The 14,698-nt window shown below is 47.2% G+C and overlaps 1 protein-coding gene across 3 annotated transcripts in view; it reads left to right on the top strand.

Annotated features, from left to right (window-relative positions):
- Nucleotides 1-14,698, top strand: part of SEL1L3 (SEL1L family member 3) — a 100,853-nt gene that overhangs the window by 35,361 nt on the left and 50,794 nt on the right. For all 3 annotated transcript variants that reach the window (XR_003520943.1, XM_027599806.1, XM_027599805.1), the window contains 3 exons: nucleotides 2,045-2,177; nucleotides 4,058-4,190; nucleotides 5,724-5,864. Coding sequence is in view for 2 of the 3 variants with exons in the window: in XM_027599806.1 (XP_027455607.1) it covers nucleotides 2,045-2,177; nucleotides 4,058-4,190; nucleotides 5,724-5,864 (407 nt within the window). In the remaining variant the exon portion in view is untranslated. The remainder of the gene's footprint in view (nucleotides 1-2,044; nucleotides 2,178-4,057; nucleotides 4,191-5,723; nucleotides 5,865-14,698) is intronic.

Raw genomic sequence — 14,698 nt, 5'->3', positions numbered from 1 at the left:
TGGTACAGACATTTCTCATTCTTACTTAGCATGCAGTCCCACAGTGGATTAGGTTAATATTATAACAGTAGTTAACAGTTATGGTGCCTACTATGTGCCAGGCACTGCTCTAAATGCTCTGTTTAAATATTAGTTTATTTAATCCTCACAACAGCCCAGTAGGTATGTACTGTTATCATCTCTATTTAAACAATGGGAAGACGAAGGATCCAGAGAGTGGGCGCCAGCCTTCGAGGACCCAGCACATTGCAGGGATAGCCAGCAGGTGCGCTGGTGAGTTGGTTGAGCCGAGTTCCATTAAGAGAGCATCTACTGTAGAAGTTTTGTATCCCTTAAGTGCCAGGTATTACGTCGTCGTGAGGGTGGCTGGAATGTTAAGTCTTTCTACGGTCTTGAAAAACAAGATCAATTCACAGCTCTCGGAGATAATAACTTTGTGGTCCCAGTGGAAAATAAAGGGAAGGACCATCAAGCCTGAGATTCTGAAAAGAAAAATAGCAGGGGAAGAAGCACTCCTTTTCCATTTTAGTCGCATTCGTGTAAAGCTAATTTCTAAGCATTCACTTCTGCCGCCGTCTGTTGATGTTGTCAGTCTTCTTCCTTCTCCCTTTCATCTTCCTGTCCAGCCAGGCGCACCTGCTAGGGTTCGGGTTCCTTGGTAACAGTCAGTACATCCGCTCTCCTGGGATAACCCCACGTTGCTTGGCTTCTCTGGTCTAACTGCTGGTGTCTTGCTCTGTTGTCCCTGTTGGCATCACCCTGGCCCATTGCTTTTGTGGCTTGCTGGGCTCCTGGCGGCTTGCCTGACATTTTGTTTTCTTTCCGTCTGCTTCCATCTGCCCTCTGCCTTCCCTGGCTCTTTCTTCTTGGCCTAGCTTCTCACCTGATGCTTGTCTTGACCCCCTCCCTCCAACCTGCTGTCTACGTAGGCTCTGATTCCACCTTGTTCACCTATCCTATTTTAGTTTTAAAATAGGCAATAAATGTGCCTGTTTAAAAAAAGTCAAAACTATATGAAAAGATATACAGTTAGATGTCTTGCTCCTACCTCTGCCCCCATCCACTCCATCCCCTACCCTCCATGCCCTGGGGAAATACTATTATTAATTTCTTGCAGTATATACTTAGAGTTTTTAAAATGCAAATACAAAAAAAAATCCATTCTCCTCTTTCTTGGATAAAAAGTATATGCTCTTTGTTCCACTTTTGTTTTTCTTTTTTTCACTTAATATATTAGAGATCTCTCCAGCTCAGTACACAGAGCCCTCTGTTCCTTTTCTAAGCTATATATGAAAAAAAGGTTCACATTTAGGGTCCATTGGATGGCTTTGGGCCAGTCCTCCCTGACAGACGCCTGGGGTTGTCCAGTCTTTTAGTGAGTATAAACAATGCAGCAAGGAATACTTTGTGCATTTTATTCGTGCTGGCCCATTTTTCCCTCCATTTTCCTTCCTGTTCCTTCAAGTCTTTCAGTACAAGGCTCTGGTGTTCAGCCTCTTCCTCCTCACTCCGAATTATCCCTCGGTTCTTATCTAATAGGATATGTTGTTAGTTTTCCTTTGCAGCCACCTTCTATCCAGTCAACATGTCCATTCAACAAGGTGGTTTTTTTTTTTTTCTTTTAGAGCAAAACGGTTCCAATTAAGACTAGTGATTCCAGAGGTTTCCAATTCCAAACATTTTTACCAATATCAAAAGCTGGCAGGTACCAAGGATTTACGATGGGCCAGGCACTCTGCTGGGCATAAGGCTTTACATTTCACGAGTCCTCCTAAGAATCTAATTATTGAGGAACTAATTTGCTAATGAGAAAACTCGGTCTCAGAGAAGGTAAGGGACAGGTCCAAGGTCACACAGTTGGAAAATAACAGAGTTGGGATCCTAGCCCAAGTGTGTCTGACCCCACCATTGTCCTATCTGCTAGAACTCAGCATGAAGGACTGAAGAAATCTGGGGGTGTGAGAAAGGAGGGTCAATGAAAGAATCTCTTTTTTAAAGATCTGGTTCAGACCAAGAGCTCTGTTAACTCTTTATTCTTCTGTAGCTTCAGAGAGGATTTCTATTATAATGACACTGCTGGGTACTTCATTATTGGAGGGAGCAGGTATGTGGCCGGCATTGAAGGGTTTTTCGGACCCCTGAAGTACTATCGTCTCCACACTCTGCACCCTGCACAGGTGAGCCCCGGGCATTGAGAAGCTACTGGGTGTTCATGCATGATGGGTGTGTGGCTCCAGCATGTGGAACCTCCTGTAAACAAAAGATATACCCAAGCTGGACTTCACATTGGCTTTGTCATCAAACGTAATTAATATGGAGGCTTTTCCCCCAGCAAACTCGAGAATAGATTTCTGTTAAGGTTTGGTTCATTTAGTACTCATAAAATGGAAACCATTTACTTCCTCTGTTTTAATAACTACTAGCTTAATTATAGAGTAGATTTTTATCAGGTTGTTGCCTATCCAGTGATTAAGCTAATGAAAGGAGAGAATCTTAGTTATTAGGTAGAGCTTCTTTTATGTGCTATTATTTAAAGTATCTGAAGAAGAGACACTCTAGCAAATGAAAATCTTGGTTCTGTTCGCTGCTGTCTTCAGACACGCAGGCCTTGGGCTCCCACTGGGGTGGGTTGGCTGGACTTGTAGACATTGTGGAGGGCCGAAGCTGCTACACCGTGACGCTTGCCTCCAAAACCCACCCACAGATGGGCTCGTCCAGCTCTCCAGGCCAGCTCCCCCAGGGCTGCTGCAGGGAGACGAGGACTGCCCACCTTTACAGAGGTGTCTTTTTCTGCCTTGGTAAGGAGATCACCAGATACCTGAACAAGGAACCTTAGTGCATTCCCATGACCCTGCGGGATTTGTTCTGGGGAAAGCAGGAGTCATTAGGCAAAGTAAAGGAAGAACAATGCATAGCCCTACTATCCATGGGTCCATCTCAGAGCCCCTACAGAGAAACGTCTATGAAGAGGAAAACAAAGAAATTAATGTATTCTTTTTGCAACAAATACTTCCAAAGCACCAGCTATGTGCCAGGCCCTGTGCTTGTGCTGAGGTGTCCACGATGATGAAGATGGCCGCTCTCAAACTTTTTTTTGAAGGTGATTCACATCAGAAATCTGTGTGATTAAAAAAAGAAAGAAAAGAAGAAATCTATTAACATCATGAGCACACGTATACACATACATGTATATATTATATATATGTATAAAATAAGAAACCAAAACAAAGATTTTACTAAGAATAAGGCCCTTCCCATGTTAGATGCACTCTGCTCTTTTGTGTTCTATTTTATGTATCTATACACACACACACACGCACACACACACACACACACACACACACACGTATATATAAATCAGTGCTGGTTACAACCTGCTGAAATAATTTCTTGACCCTCTAATGCGTCACAACCTGCATTTTGAAAACCAACAAGTTGAGATAAGGCCTCTGTTTTTGCGAAGCTCCCTGTCTTGGGTCTTAAACACCAAAGTCATGAAGGAACTCAGTACATGTGCTAATTCACATGCGAGTGTTTTGGGTCGCTGAGGTGGGAACATCCGCATCAGCACACACGGGAGGGGGGGCTGTTAAGGAAGCCGCCCTGAAGCAATGACCTTGGACCTGACTCTTGGAGGTCGAGTAGGAGCCTGCCAAGCAGACGAAAGCGGGAGGAGGGTTCGCAGGGCGCGGCACAGCATGGGGAAGCTTGGCACTTGGCATCTCTTGGGGACTGAAGGAGAGATGAACATGATTGTTCAGGAAGAGCACACGGTGAGGGGAACAAGAGGGTGGAAGCCTGGTCTCTGGGAAATCCGGACATTTAAGAAGCTCTTGCAGAGAAGGTGCCACGGAAAGCAGTGAGTGGGAACCGGACAGAGCTTGTGTGCCCTTGAATTATACCCTCCGGTGGCTAACCCGGAGTGGATGGTCTGTGTGCAGATGAGCCATCTGGTGATACCAATGGGAGAAGGAAATCAACCCGAACACAGCTTCAGAGGTATCAATGGGAGCTTGATGACAATTGTTGTTCATTCGATTTTCTTGCCTTCTTGTAGATTGGTAATCCCCTCCTTGAGAAGCAACTTGCTGAACAGCTCAAATTATATTATGAAAGGTGTGCTGAGGTCCAAGAAATAGTGTTTGTGTACACATCCACGGTACAGCAAGGGGGCGGGCGACAGGAAGCATGTAAGTACTGAGCTCCAGCAGGGCAATTTTTAGCTCTGCGTATTTGTGTCAACATGTTTGGCTTCTTTCTAACACGGTTAAAATAGAATATATATGACTTGAGCAGCGGGAACAGATATGACCTGGAGCCCTCCACAGATGGAGGTGGATGGCCGTGTAGTGCCGCCTGGATTCCAACCAGACCAACAGCCAACAGGAACCACACACCTGCCTCTTAGCTTCATCCATACGCGGTTCCCTTTAAGAATACAAATGAGAGCGTGTTGAGCCTTGCATTGCATTCTTCCCGCCCATAATGGGATCTTAGGCCAGTCCAAGAAAATAAAAGTGAATTGGAAAATAAATTAATCATTAGAAATGTTTCCCCATCGGTGCACTTTTGTCTTGGACCATTAATATCTGAATATTAGCTTTCAGAAATGTAGAACAGTGACTTTGTTGTTTGGGGCTTGGTTTTATTTTTTTAATCCCTGAAATTTATTCTTTCTGGAAGACCCTGGTAATAGCCAGCAGAAGGAATGAATTTCAAAATAGACTGCTTTCAGGCCTGCTCATATTTGCCCGGGCATCCTTCACTCATACAGGGCATTCATTGATTATAAAAATCGGTTCCTGGCCTGTCTTCCAATATTCCGGCTTGGATCTAGCGCTTGTAAATTTCTCTGTGCTTAGGTCTTCTTGCTGGATACGGCGGCACTAGAGTTAGTCACATATGTTCCTTCTGGAAGAGAAATTCCTGTGGGGCCTTTGCCATCCGCAGAAGCGAATTGAGTATGGCAGTCCTGCCCACACATCGCACTCTCTCCAGAGCTGAACCTCCCCATTCCAGGCTGTGCAGGGATGGGTGCCTCTGGAACACACCTCAGTCCTGTAGGGTCCACAGACCACGGTCTCCGGAAGTGAGTAGACACAGTGATAGGTAAGCCTGGAGACGCAGTGCTTTTGCAATGTAATTTAAGAACAGGCAATCCTGGTCCCCAGCTGCTGCGGGTACAGCTGACTCATCCAGAAAATATGATGCTGTCAGAAGAGGGGGAAGATACATAGGAATAGTAATATCCCAAACAGGAAAGAAACTGATTTTGATAACTGATGTAATTTCAGGAGAGATCCTCTGAGTTGAAAGGCCATCCTTGCATGCTGATCTGTTTGGTGGCATGGAAAGGTTTTCCTAACACCCACTGCCTTGCCTCCCTGGGGGTCCTTGTGCTTTGCTCCTCAACTCACACTGCCAACAAAATGGCCTAGATATTGGCCTCCTGGGGAACAGTCTGAGGCCAGCTGCTCATTCTGTAGAATTATTCTACAGCCATCAGCAACTTTGGCACATTTCCCTTGGACATGGCTTTGAATTTGTGACCTTGAGGCAGACGTATCGGAGCCGATTTCAAATCCCAATGGACCCAAACCAACATCCAGTAACATTAAGTCTGACCTCCTATTTCTACTTCCTCTTAGGGAGGAGGGATTTAGAAGGATGAGACCTGCCCTCTCCTAAGGCGAGGGCTCTCTTGTGCTTCCCTTGGCCTGTAGGCGACCTCCGGAACTCCTACCTGGACCTGAAGCTCAGGTACGGGAGACCCTCCACGTGCAGAGCCTTCCCCTGGGAGAAGGGGCTGAGAGACCGGCACCCCAGCTTGTTCCAGACCTTGCTGGAGATGGGCTTGTGGACAGGTAAATGTGTCTTTGCCTCACCTTTGGACACTGGTTGGGAAGGCCCCCTCTTTTCCAGTTCTGCTCCCCCTCTTAGTGATGTATACCTCAAAGTGATTTTTCACCCTAGTGTCCTAGGTTAACTTCGCATTTAAATTCTGCCCTTGTATGGCCGCAACTTTCCGTGTGTCTGTGCACATTCCTGACACCTAATGCGAAAACAAATTTAGGAACCACTCCAGCCATTCTTTTAAAGCCAAGGCCACAAATGACGGCCAGAAGCCAGAGCTGGCCACCAAAGGCGATTGGTTTGGCATGTACGTTATTGTCAAAAAAAATTTTTTTATGAGTTGCTGGTATCTAAAAACTGGCTGAAAAATGCAAATGTTTAGCTTTTCTTGAAAACCCCAAAGATCTGGTAACGCCGGGCCTCCATTCCTGCATTAGCAGTGGTTCTGGAAGTGAGAGCTGTCACAGGTGTGTTCTGTCCACTGTCCCACCCCGCCCCCCCCCCCATCCCAGCACCTCCCGCCTACTTCTTTCCTGGAGCTTACCTGCCTGGGCCCTTAGGCCCTTGAACTTGAGGTCCTGGAGTTGAAGTACACACTGCAAACAGCATCTCGGGAATCTGTCTGTACTTCCCAAATGTGGCCGGCTTCTGCTTAAGCCCATCACAGTTTGGGTTGGCTTAGTAATGAAGCGCACGCTGTAGGGCCACAGGGGATCTTGAAATGACGTCTGTTAGGAAGAGGAGGGAAGCTGGAGGTGTTCAGCCCGAGGAAGGGGCTACAAAGAGGGGTGATGATAACTCTTAGTGGTGAGAGTCAACCCATGGTACTGCTGGGCATCCAACCAGAACCTTGAGGCGAGGCAGCGCAGAAACGGACTTCTGCTTCACGTAAGGACTTCCTAAGAATGTCAGTATTCAACGGAAGAGATTCCCAGCTGCAGACGGGACAAAGGGAATCTATTCTGGCCTGAAAGAATCTGAACCATACCAGTTATTTCCTCTTTCATTCATTTGGTACTTGCTGAGTGTTTGCTCCGTTACTCGGCTAGACTTTAGAGATAAGTAAAATAACACGAGGTCCCTGCCCTTAAGGGACAGACTTGAAAACAAAGAAAAATGGTGATGCATTTTTTTAAAGATTTAATTAATTAATTAATTTATTTATTTATTTATTTATTTGAGAGAGCGAGAGTATGAGTGGGGGGAGGGAGAGGAAGGGTGAAAGAATCTCAAGCAGATCCTGTGCTGAGCCTGTAGAGCCCGACTCGGGGCTCGATCTCATGACCCCGAGATCACGACCTGAGCCAAAACCAAGAGTCGGATGTTCAACTGACTGGGCCCCCCAGGAGCCCCTGGTGATGCGTTTTTAATAAAAGTGGTGGGAGTAAGTGGTAGAGTCACAAGGAAGGGAGTGGTCAGGGAAGGCTTCCTGGAAGAGGTGACACTGGGACTGATTCCTGAAGGGTCCGTGGGTGTTTGCCGAACGAGCAGGGTATCTGGGTATCGGAGGCAGAGTAGAGGCAGAGATATGGGAGCAGCACCGCCTTTGAAATGATGTGTGAGGCATTTGGGAGGCAGGAGAAGTCCCGGAGGGTGTGATTCTGACTGCTGTTCCAACAGCATCTTGAGAGTTTGGGCTTCACCTTGTAGGTGACAGGGGCCTGTGGAAGGGTTTTAAGCAGCGGGTGGAGGTGCAATCAGATTTGGGTTTCGAGGTTACTCTGGCAGCAGCAGGAGGTTGGGGGGAAGGGAACGGGGGGGTGTGCGGGGAAAGCAGTGGGTCTTGGCGGTCCGTGGTCCAGGCCAGGGATGCAGGCCTGAATGGGACAGGGTGGTGGGGAGAGGTTGGCTCTTAAGGCTGTGGGACCGCTTGCATGCAGGCAAGGAGGCCGAGGAGCAGGAAGCCTGTGGACTCAGGGCACAGCATAACATCTGCAGCCAGGCGGCCTGTCTCCGATTTTAGCTTAGCACTTACAGGCCGTGTGGCCTTGGGCAAGTTACTCCATTTCCCCGAGCCCGGTTTCCTCATCTGTGCAGTGGGAATGGGAATGGTGCCACCCTCCTAGTGTCAGCTTAAATGAATTGATGCATATAAAATAGTTGAAACAGAATCGGCATACAGGAGGCCCGGTACAAGCGGTGTTTCTCAATCTCGGCACTAGTGACATTTTGGACTGGATAATTCCTTATTGGGGGGCCGGAGGGGAGGTCTGCCCTGTGCATTAGCTACATTTCTGGCCTCAACCCACTAGACACTAGTAGCACTCTCTCCCCTCCCATGACCCCCCTCTTGAGTTGTGAGGTCTCCAGAGTCTGCCAGATGTCCCCAAGGAGGCCAAATCTCCTGACATTGAGAACCACTGCTGTGTAAGTGTTACAGATGTTATCACCTGGCAGAGACAGTCCCCCGGTTTCCGCTGCTCACGCTGGACATGTGTGCTGGGTAGGTTAGGCTCCATGGACTGACGCCACGTCCACATCCAAATCGGCTTTATGAGATTCCTGATCATATGTAAATATAGTTTTACCGACTGGGAGCAGGAGTGAATCATTTTCACAACACATTCTTCTTTTAAAGTAAATACTCTCAGTAAGAATGTTTTCATGTTATTTTTATAGCTCAGAAGTTTTGTTTATAAGAATTTAGAATTGTTTTTTTTTCCCCCTCCGTGGAGGCCTGGAAATGGAATCTAATTAAAAACCCAAATCATGAGCTCCTACACCTCACGCTGTCCCGGGTTGTGGGGCTGGGGAACTGTCACATGTCAGCACATAGTGTGTTCTGCTGACCCCTGTTAGGCCTCCGGGGGCTCCATCTGTGGTGAGAATGGGAGCCCCAAAGCCGGATTTGCCACTTTACAGCCCACTGCTGGTGCCGAACCAGCCAGCCGAGTCCTTCTGGTGCCAAGTCTGCTTACAACAGCGCCAAGGAGCGTCTCGTGAGGGGCCGTATCTGCGACCAGGGCTTCCGCTTCCCTTGGGCACCCAACCACCTGCATTCCTTTGCTCCCTCCCCTTTCCTGGAGCTGAGGAGCAGATGGGGAGATAGGGCAGGAAGGGTGGGCAAATCTCTGGAATGAACCTCAAGCCCCCATTCTGCCTTCAGCTCCTATTTTTCTAGGTTACGCCATCCTGTCGATAAGGACCGGGGAGCCTTCTGCAGAGGTTGGGCATACACTCCTCATTAAAGTTCATCTCTCTGCCTGGCGCACTGCCCTTGCTTGGGGCTATCACAGTGCCCTCCTGCTAACCCTGGAGAGAGACTGGTGGTGTACATTGTGTTCAGTTTCTAACAAGGCTGAGCAAAATGCAGAACATTTGACTTTGTAAATTGAGAGAAAAAGAAAACAAAAAGAAAACATATTTTTAATGTATCTTTACTCGGGTCTCCTATAAAAGGAATAGTCATAGACCAGTGTGGCTATAGATCCATTCCTGGTTGCTCCCAGGTTCATCTTGCCGTAAGTGTCTATCTGGCTCTGGAGCGCTTTGGACAACTCTAGTTAATATGAACTATGTCTACATTCTCTTTTCTCCTGTTGCCCCGAGCTATCCCATCCTGTTGACTAGTAGACTTTATTAGAACATCCTCATCATCTTATATTTTTCATACCTGAGATAAGCTCTGGGAATGGAGTCAAGGATCAGATGTTCGGTGCTTGGAATTCTGGCTGCAGGAACTCAGTGGGTGCAGGAAGAGAGACAAGGAATTTAACTGTGTGAGAAACATCTTTGGTTGCTCATGTCACGACCTTCCATCCATTCGTTCACTCAACAGAGGTTGACCAAGTGCCCCCCGTGGGCCAGCATAGAACAAAAATGGGGCCATGTTTTGAACGAGAGTTTTTTACATAAATAGAAAGAGAAACGTCAGCTCCATTGTTCCTACCAAGGGAATTAATTTGTGGAATTATTTTTTCCCCCGGCATTTTGAAAAAAGACCACTTAAGACAGTGGCCTGTGATTTCTGGTTCTTTGCGACAGAGTCTTTTTTTTTTTTTTTTTTTTTTGTGGGCAGCCTATCTGCACATACACGGCCCACTCCACTTCCAGGCCACTACACGTGCGTGTTTCAGACCTCAGAGTGTTGTTCCCCTGCGCTGTGTGATTTCAGGCGGATCGTCTGCTCTCTCGCTAAGCCAACAACACACTTCGAAGGAGTGATGAGAACATTGCAGGGGGTGGACAATCGGGAACAGTGGCTTCATACACAGCTAGTAGGGAGTGGATAGCTGAGTTCCCTGTAGCCGGCCTAGCGAGCTCAGGAGTGGCCAGCACCGCTCCATTATTCCCGAAGGTCTGAGCTGTATTTTCCTACTGCAAAAGAGAATCACCAACGATTTGTACCCTCACTCTTTAAGGACTATAATTAAAAATATTTTTTGTGGTAAAAATACATGTAATATAAAATTCTCCATCGTAACCATCTTTATGTTTACTTTTCAGTAGTGTTAAGTATATCCACCTCATTGCACAGATCTCTAGAACTTTCTCACCTTGTAAAACTGTACCCATTAAACAACAGCTCCCCTTTCCCCCTCCCCACAGCTCCTGATAAGCACTGTTCTACTTTCTGTCGCCATGAACTTGCCTATTCTAGATACCTCATAGATGTGGAATCATTCAGTATCAGTCTTTTTGTGACTGGCTTATTTCACTTAGCATCATGTCCTCAAGATTGTTGTGGCAGGTGTCAGAATCTCCTTCCTTTTTAAGACTGAACAATATTCCATCATATGTAGATACCACATTTTGTTGATCTGTCGATGGATACTTGGGTTGCTTCCACGTGTCGGCTATTGTGACTAGAGCTGCTATGAACGTGGGTATGCAAATACCTCTTCCAGACTCAGCTTTCAATTCCTTTGGATATAGACTCAGAGGTGGGATTACTCGGTCATATGGTAATCCTTGTGTTTCATTTTTTGAAGAATCTCATACTCTTTTTCATAGAGGCTACACCGTTTTACGTTCCCAGCAACGGCACACAAGGGTTCCCATTTCTCTACATCCTTGCCAACGTGTGTTATTTCCTGGTTTTTTGAGAAGTAGCCATCCTCGAGGGTGTGAGATGTAATTTACGTTCGTAATTTATGTACTGGATCAAGTTTGGTTTAATGGCAATTAAGAATGATGCTCTCCTGAGTGACATAATGCTACGAAAGAGCTTCACGGACAGAGAGGCACCATATGGCTACGGGGGACCGGGTCACCTGAATAGAGCTCATCTCACTCTACCTTGAGTTATAACTGTTGGATCCTGTCTGTGTCTCTATCACTCGTGCAATCACAAGCTTGTTGAAGGGAGCGTAAGAAGTATAATATCCCACTTACACTTCCAATTCTCCACGGTGTCTGCAACGGTGCTGGCCATGTTAGGCGCTTAGTTATCGATCCTTCTTCTAGATGACCCTACACAGCACATTTCTGTACCAGGTTCAAGGTCTATGCTAGCCAAGCCATGACAGCAATCCAGATGGATCGAGGGCTATGGGCTTATTTGCCTTCTTTCTACATTTTTCTCATTTTTTGCCCACTTCTTCAGTCTGTCCTCTCTCAGGAGCTGCCGTCCTGGTTCTGAGGCACCTCTGCAAACATAGTTCTCTTTCCCAGGTCTGCCAGCAAGCTGCTTTCCAACTCCTCCCCGTCAGCAAAAGTAGCCCAGAATCTCAGCAAAAGTAGCCCAGAATCCTTCGTAGGCACACCCATTACAAAAGAATTCCCAAAATGTAGCCCTCACGGTCCTCGCTCTCATATGCCTGTTATCGAGTTGCTGAAGTAAACAGGTGCCCGGATGTGAAACAGCCCCAAGGTTCGTGCAAACCCAGTTTGGCATCCATGGATTGGATCCCTCCAGCGCTGTGCTGGGCCCCAGGGCAACCATAATGAAAAGACTACTCCAGCCCACACAGAACTCTCTGCCAAGTGCCAGGGGTTGCGGAGGAGAGAGGCTTCTTAAATATTGACAGCTGATATGCTAACCTTGTATAAAATGCAGCTGTCCCCACTGGTGGTTCCCACTGAAGAATCACAGGACGTGTTCCTTGTCTCCCATAGTAGGCATGCCTTTGAATTAAAGATGGCAGCGTTCCTCGGGGTCCTCGGCTGCAGTGCATATAGATGTGGCACAATACCCTTCCTGCCTCCCGGCATTCCAGAACTACAGCTCTGCATCTTGAGTTCCTTGCCTGGCATGGGGATTCTGTACTGCTCTGTCCCCAAGTCCACAACTGTCCAGGCTCTGGGTGGCATCCAACAGGAGACCCCGTGTTCAAGACTTCAGGGGGACTATGCTGATTGGTCACCCTCCATGTCGTTTCCTGGGGAACCTCCAATTCTCTAGGAAAATGGCTCCTGTTAGAGCATAGAAATTGCCCTATTAGCATTTGGGCTTTTTCCAGTGCTAGGATGGTAGGATTCTAGTATGCGTGCTTTTTCATTATTTAAGAGGTGTGGTGGCTATTTCTTTTACTCTCCTGTTGCAATTTCCTTGTCAAAACAGAACCCTTAGCATTCAAACACTCTTTGAATGGGGCTCCAGCATCCAGGGAAGAGAGGTGGTGGGGATGGGGGGGTTGCTGGTAAAAGGCTGCGGGGGTGCGGAGATGGTAGCGGAGGTGTGGGGTTCAAAGCCAGAGAGCTGGCTTGGGTAGGAAGGAGGGAGGAAAGCTGCAAAGACTGAGGTGCAGGTGGGGTGCAAGGGCAGGCAGGGACAGGTGAGTGGGAGAGGTGAGCTGGCCGGCAGGCCCCTGTGGGCATCTGCCCTGAGGCCGGAACTGTTCACTCTCTTCCCTCCCTTCATACTGGACTGGGCACGTCTGAGCCCACGGGAGCTGTGGCTACAGGAAGTCCAAGGTCTGCCAGCAAATGCGTCTCGGGAGGAGGCCGGGTCTGAGGTGGGCTCGCCTCCCAGGGCTGACCACCTGCATCCTGCCCCTCTCATCTCTGTTTTTGTTCCCGGCCAGCCTCGCCCCGGCTTAGGAGCGCTGAGTGCAGAGTTAGAGGAGGTCCCCCACTAGATACCGAGGGGCTGTTGGCCTTAACTGTTCACTTCTAGCTGTTCTTATTTTTGCCAACAATCGCAATGTGTATTTGGAAACACTAAAATGCAGAGCACGGAAATGGTAGACATACAGTAATGTTTCTTGGTAACACCTGGATACCGTGTCCTTTAAGAGCTATTTTCAGTGTCGTTCATTGAAAAAACTTCATCTTTATTTTTATTTAGGAAAGGATACGTTATCATTTTTTTTAAGCAAATACACAGAAGCACAGAGAAGAAAACAGAGAGGGCCACACTTTTCCTGCCCAGAGGTCCCCTGATGGCAGTCCTGAGGGTGGGGCGGGGTGGGGGGATGGAGAAGGGAGGGAGAGAAATTACAGGACAAACCTGGAAAACTTGCATACCGAAGAGTACAAGCAGTTTACTTTTTTTTTTTCCTTTTAAATTTATTTATCTATTTTAGAGAAAGAGAGAACTGGAGGGGCCGGTTGGGGGGGGGGTGGCAAAGGGAGAGACAAAGACTCACCACTGAGGAGCATGGACAAAGGACGCAGATCACCACTTGAGCCCAAAATCAAGAGTCCGAAGCCCAACGCACGGAACCACCCAAGCGCCCCAAGCAGTTTACTTTTGAGAAATAAGCCACCTCCTTGGGGCTCTGGGGCTCAGGGGATCAGAATGCAAATCAGGAATATGCTGTTTTTTTTTTTTTTTTTTTTTTTTAAGGAGTAAGCCGGGTGAGAGCTTCCTTTTCTGGTTAAATGACATTTTCTCCTTTCACTTCTTCTTCCCTTTCCAACTTGTACTTTGGACGCGTTCCACCTTTTGGAAGCTTGAAACTAAAAATGACTTTCCTATCGATGCCCCCCGTGCCTCTCACGAGGAAGGAGTCTGCCTCTCCCCTGAATTCTCAGTCAGAGGCCCACTCCAGCTCCCCAGCAAGGGCCCACCTTCTCATTTTCTGCTTTTTGCCTCCGTTGATGATGAGCCCGCCAATGGCCACCTTATGGTATCGGTATTGCTGTAGAAAAGCAAAACCAACAATGCCATGCTCCTGGGGAAATAGGAAGAGTTAAGGAGTGGAGTGGGGGCGCTGGGCTTTTGTTTCCTTAGCTTCTGGGGCAGAAAGCCAGGAAATGGGAACGTGGCTCCTTCTTCTATTGTGTTTGTTTGTTTCGTTACGCCATTCATCTCCATAAACAAGGCATGTTTTTTAGTTACAGATTGACTAGAAAAAAAATGCATATGCTAAACCAGATGGGTGAAATTAACAGTTTCATTAAACTAATTTTGAAATTGCCAGTTTTACAGACTCACCAGTGGTAGCATGCATGGCTTTGCTTTTCTGCCGCAGTTGGAACTTGAACTTTAAAGAATACGCAAAAAGAGCAGTTTGACTTTAGACTTATTTTTTTTATTACATTCACTAGTGCGGAAAATTGTTTAGATTCTTTTGCAGAGGAAATACTGATTGGTAATATTTGGGTGTGGGGAGAGTTAGGAGTTTTAATGTGTAAAAGAAATAACAAAGCCTTTTCAGTCTGCCTTGGTTGCAGTCTGTGGGTTTTTTGTGCTAAAGCTTTGAGCTTTGTGAAGGATTCCCCTTTTGCTCTTTATTCTCCAGCAATCCCAGCTACCTGGGCACTCTTGCTAATGATTTCTGGGGTTCTGTGCCAGGGGTCAGCTGGGGCAAGTGTTTCATTTGGAGCTTCATTTGGTTCGGAGTTTCCTCTCTCCTCTGAGCCCACAAAGCCCATGTCTGTGGGTACTCAGGCAAAACTCATCATCTTGGTTAGGTGTTTGGCAGAACAGGTGAGGTGGGGATGAATCATTAACAAAATG

This window comes from Zalophus californianus, chromosome 2 (assembly GCF_009762305.2).
Source record: "Zalophus californianus isolate mZalCal1 chromosome 2, mZalCal1.pri.v2, whole genome shotgun sequence".
Lineage (NCBI taxonomy): Eukaryota > Metazoa > Chordata > Mammalia > Carnivora > Otariidae > Zalophus > Zalophus californianus.
Note: the sequence above shows the minus strand (reverse complement) of the source record. Positions and strands in the feature narration are given on the sequence as shown.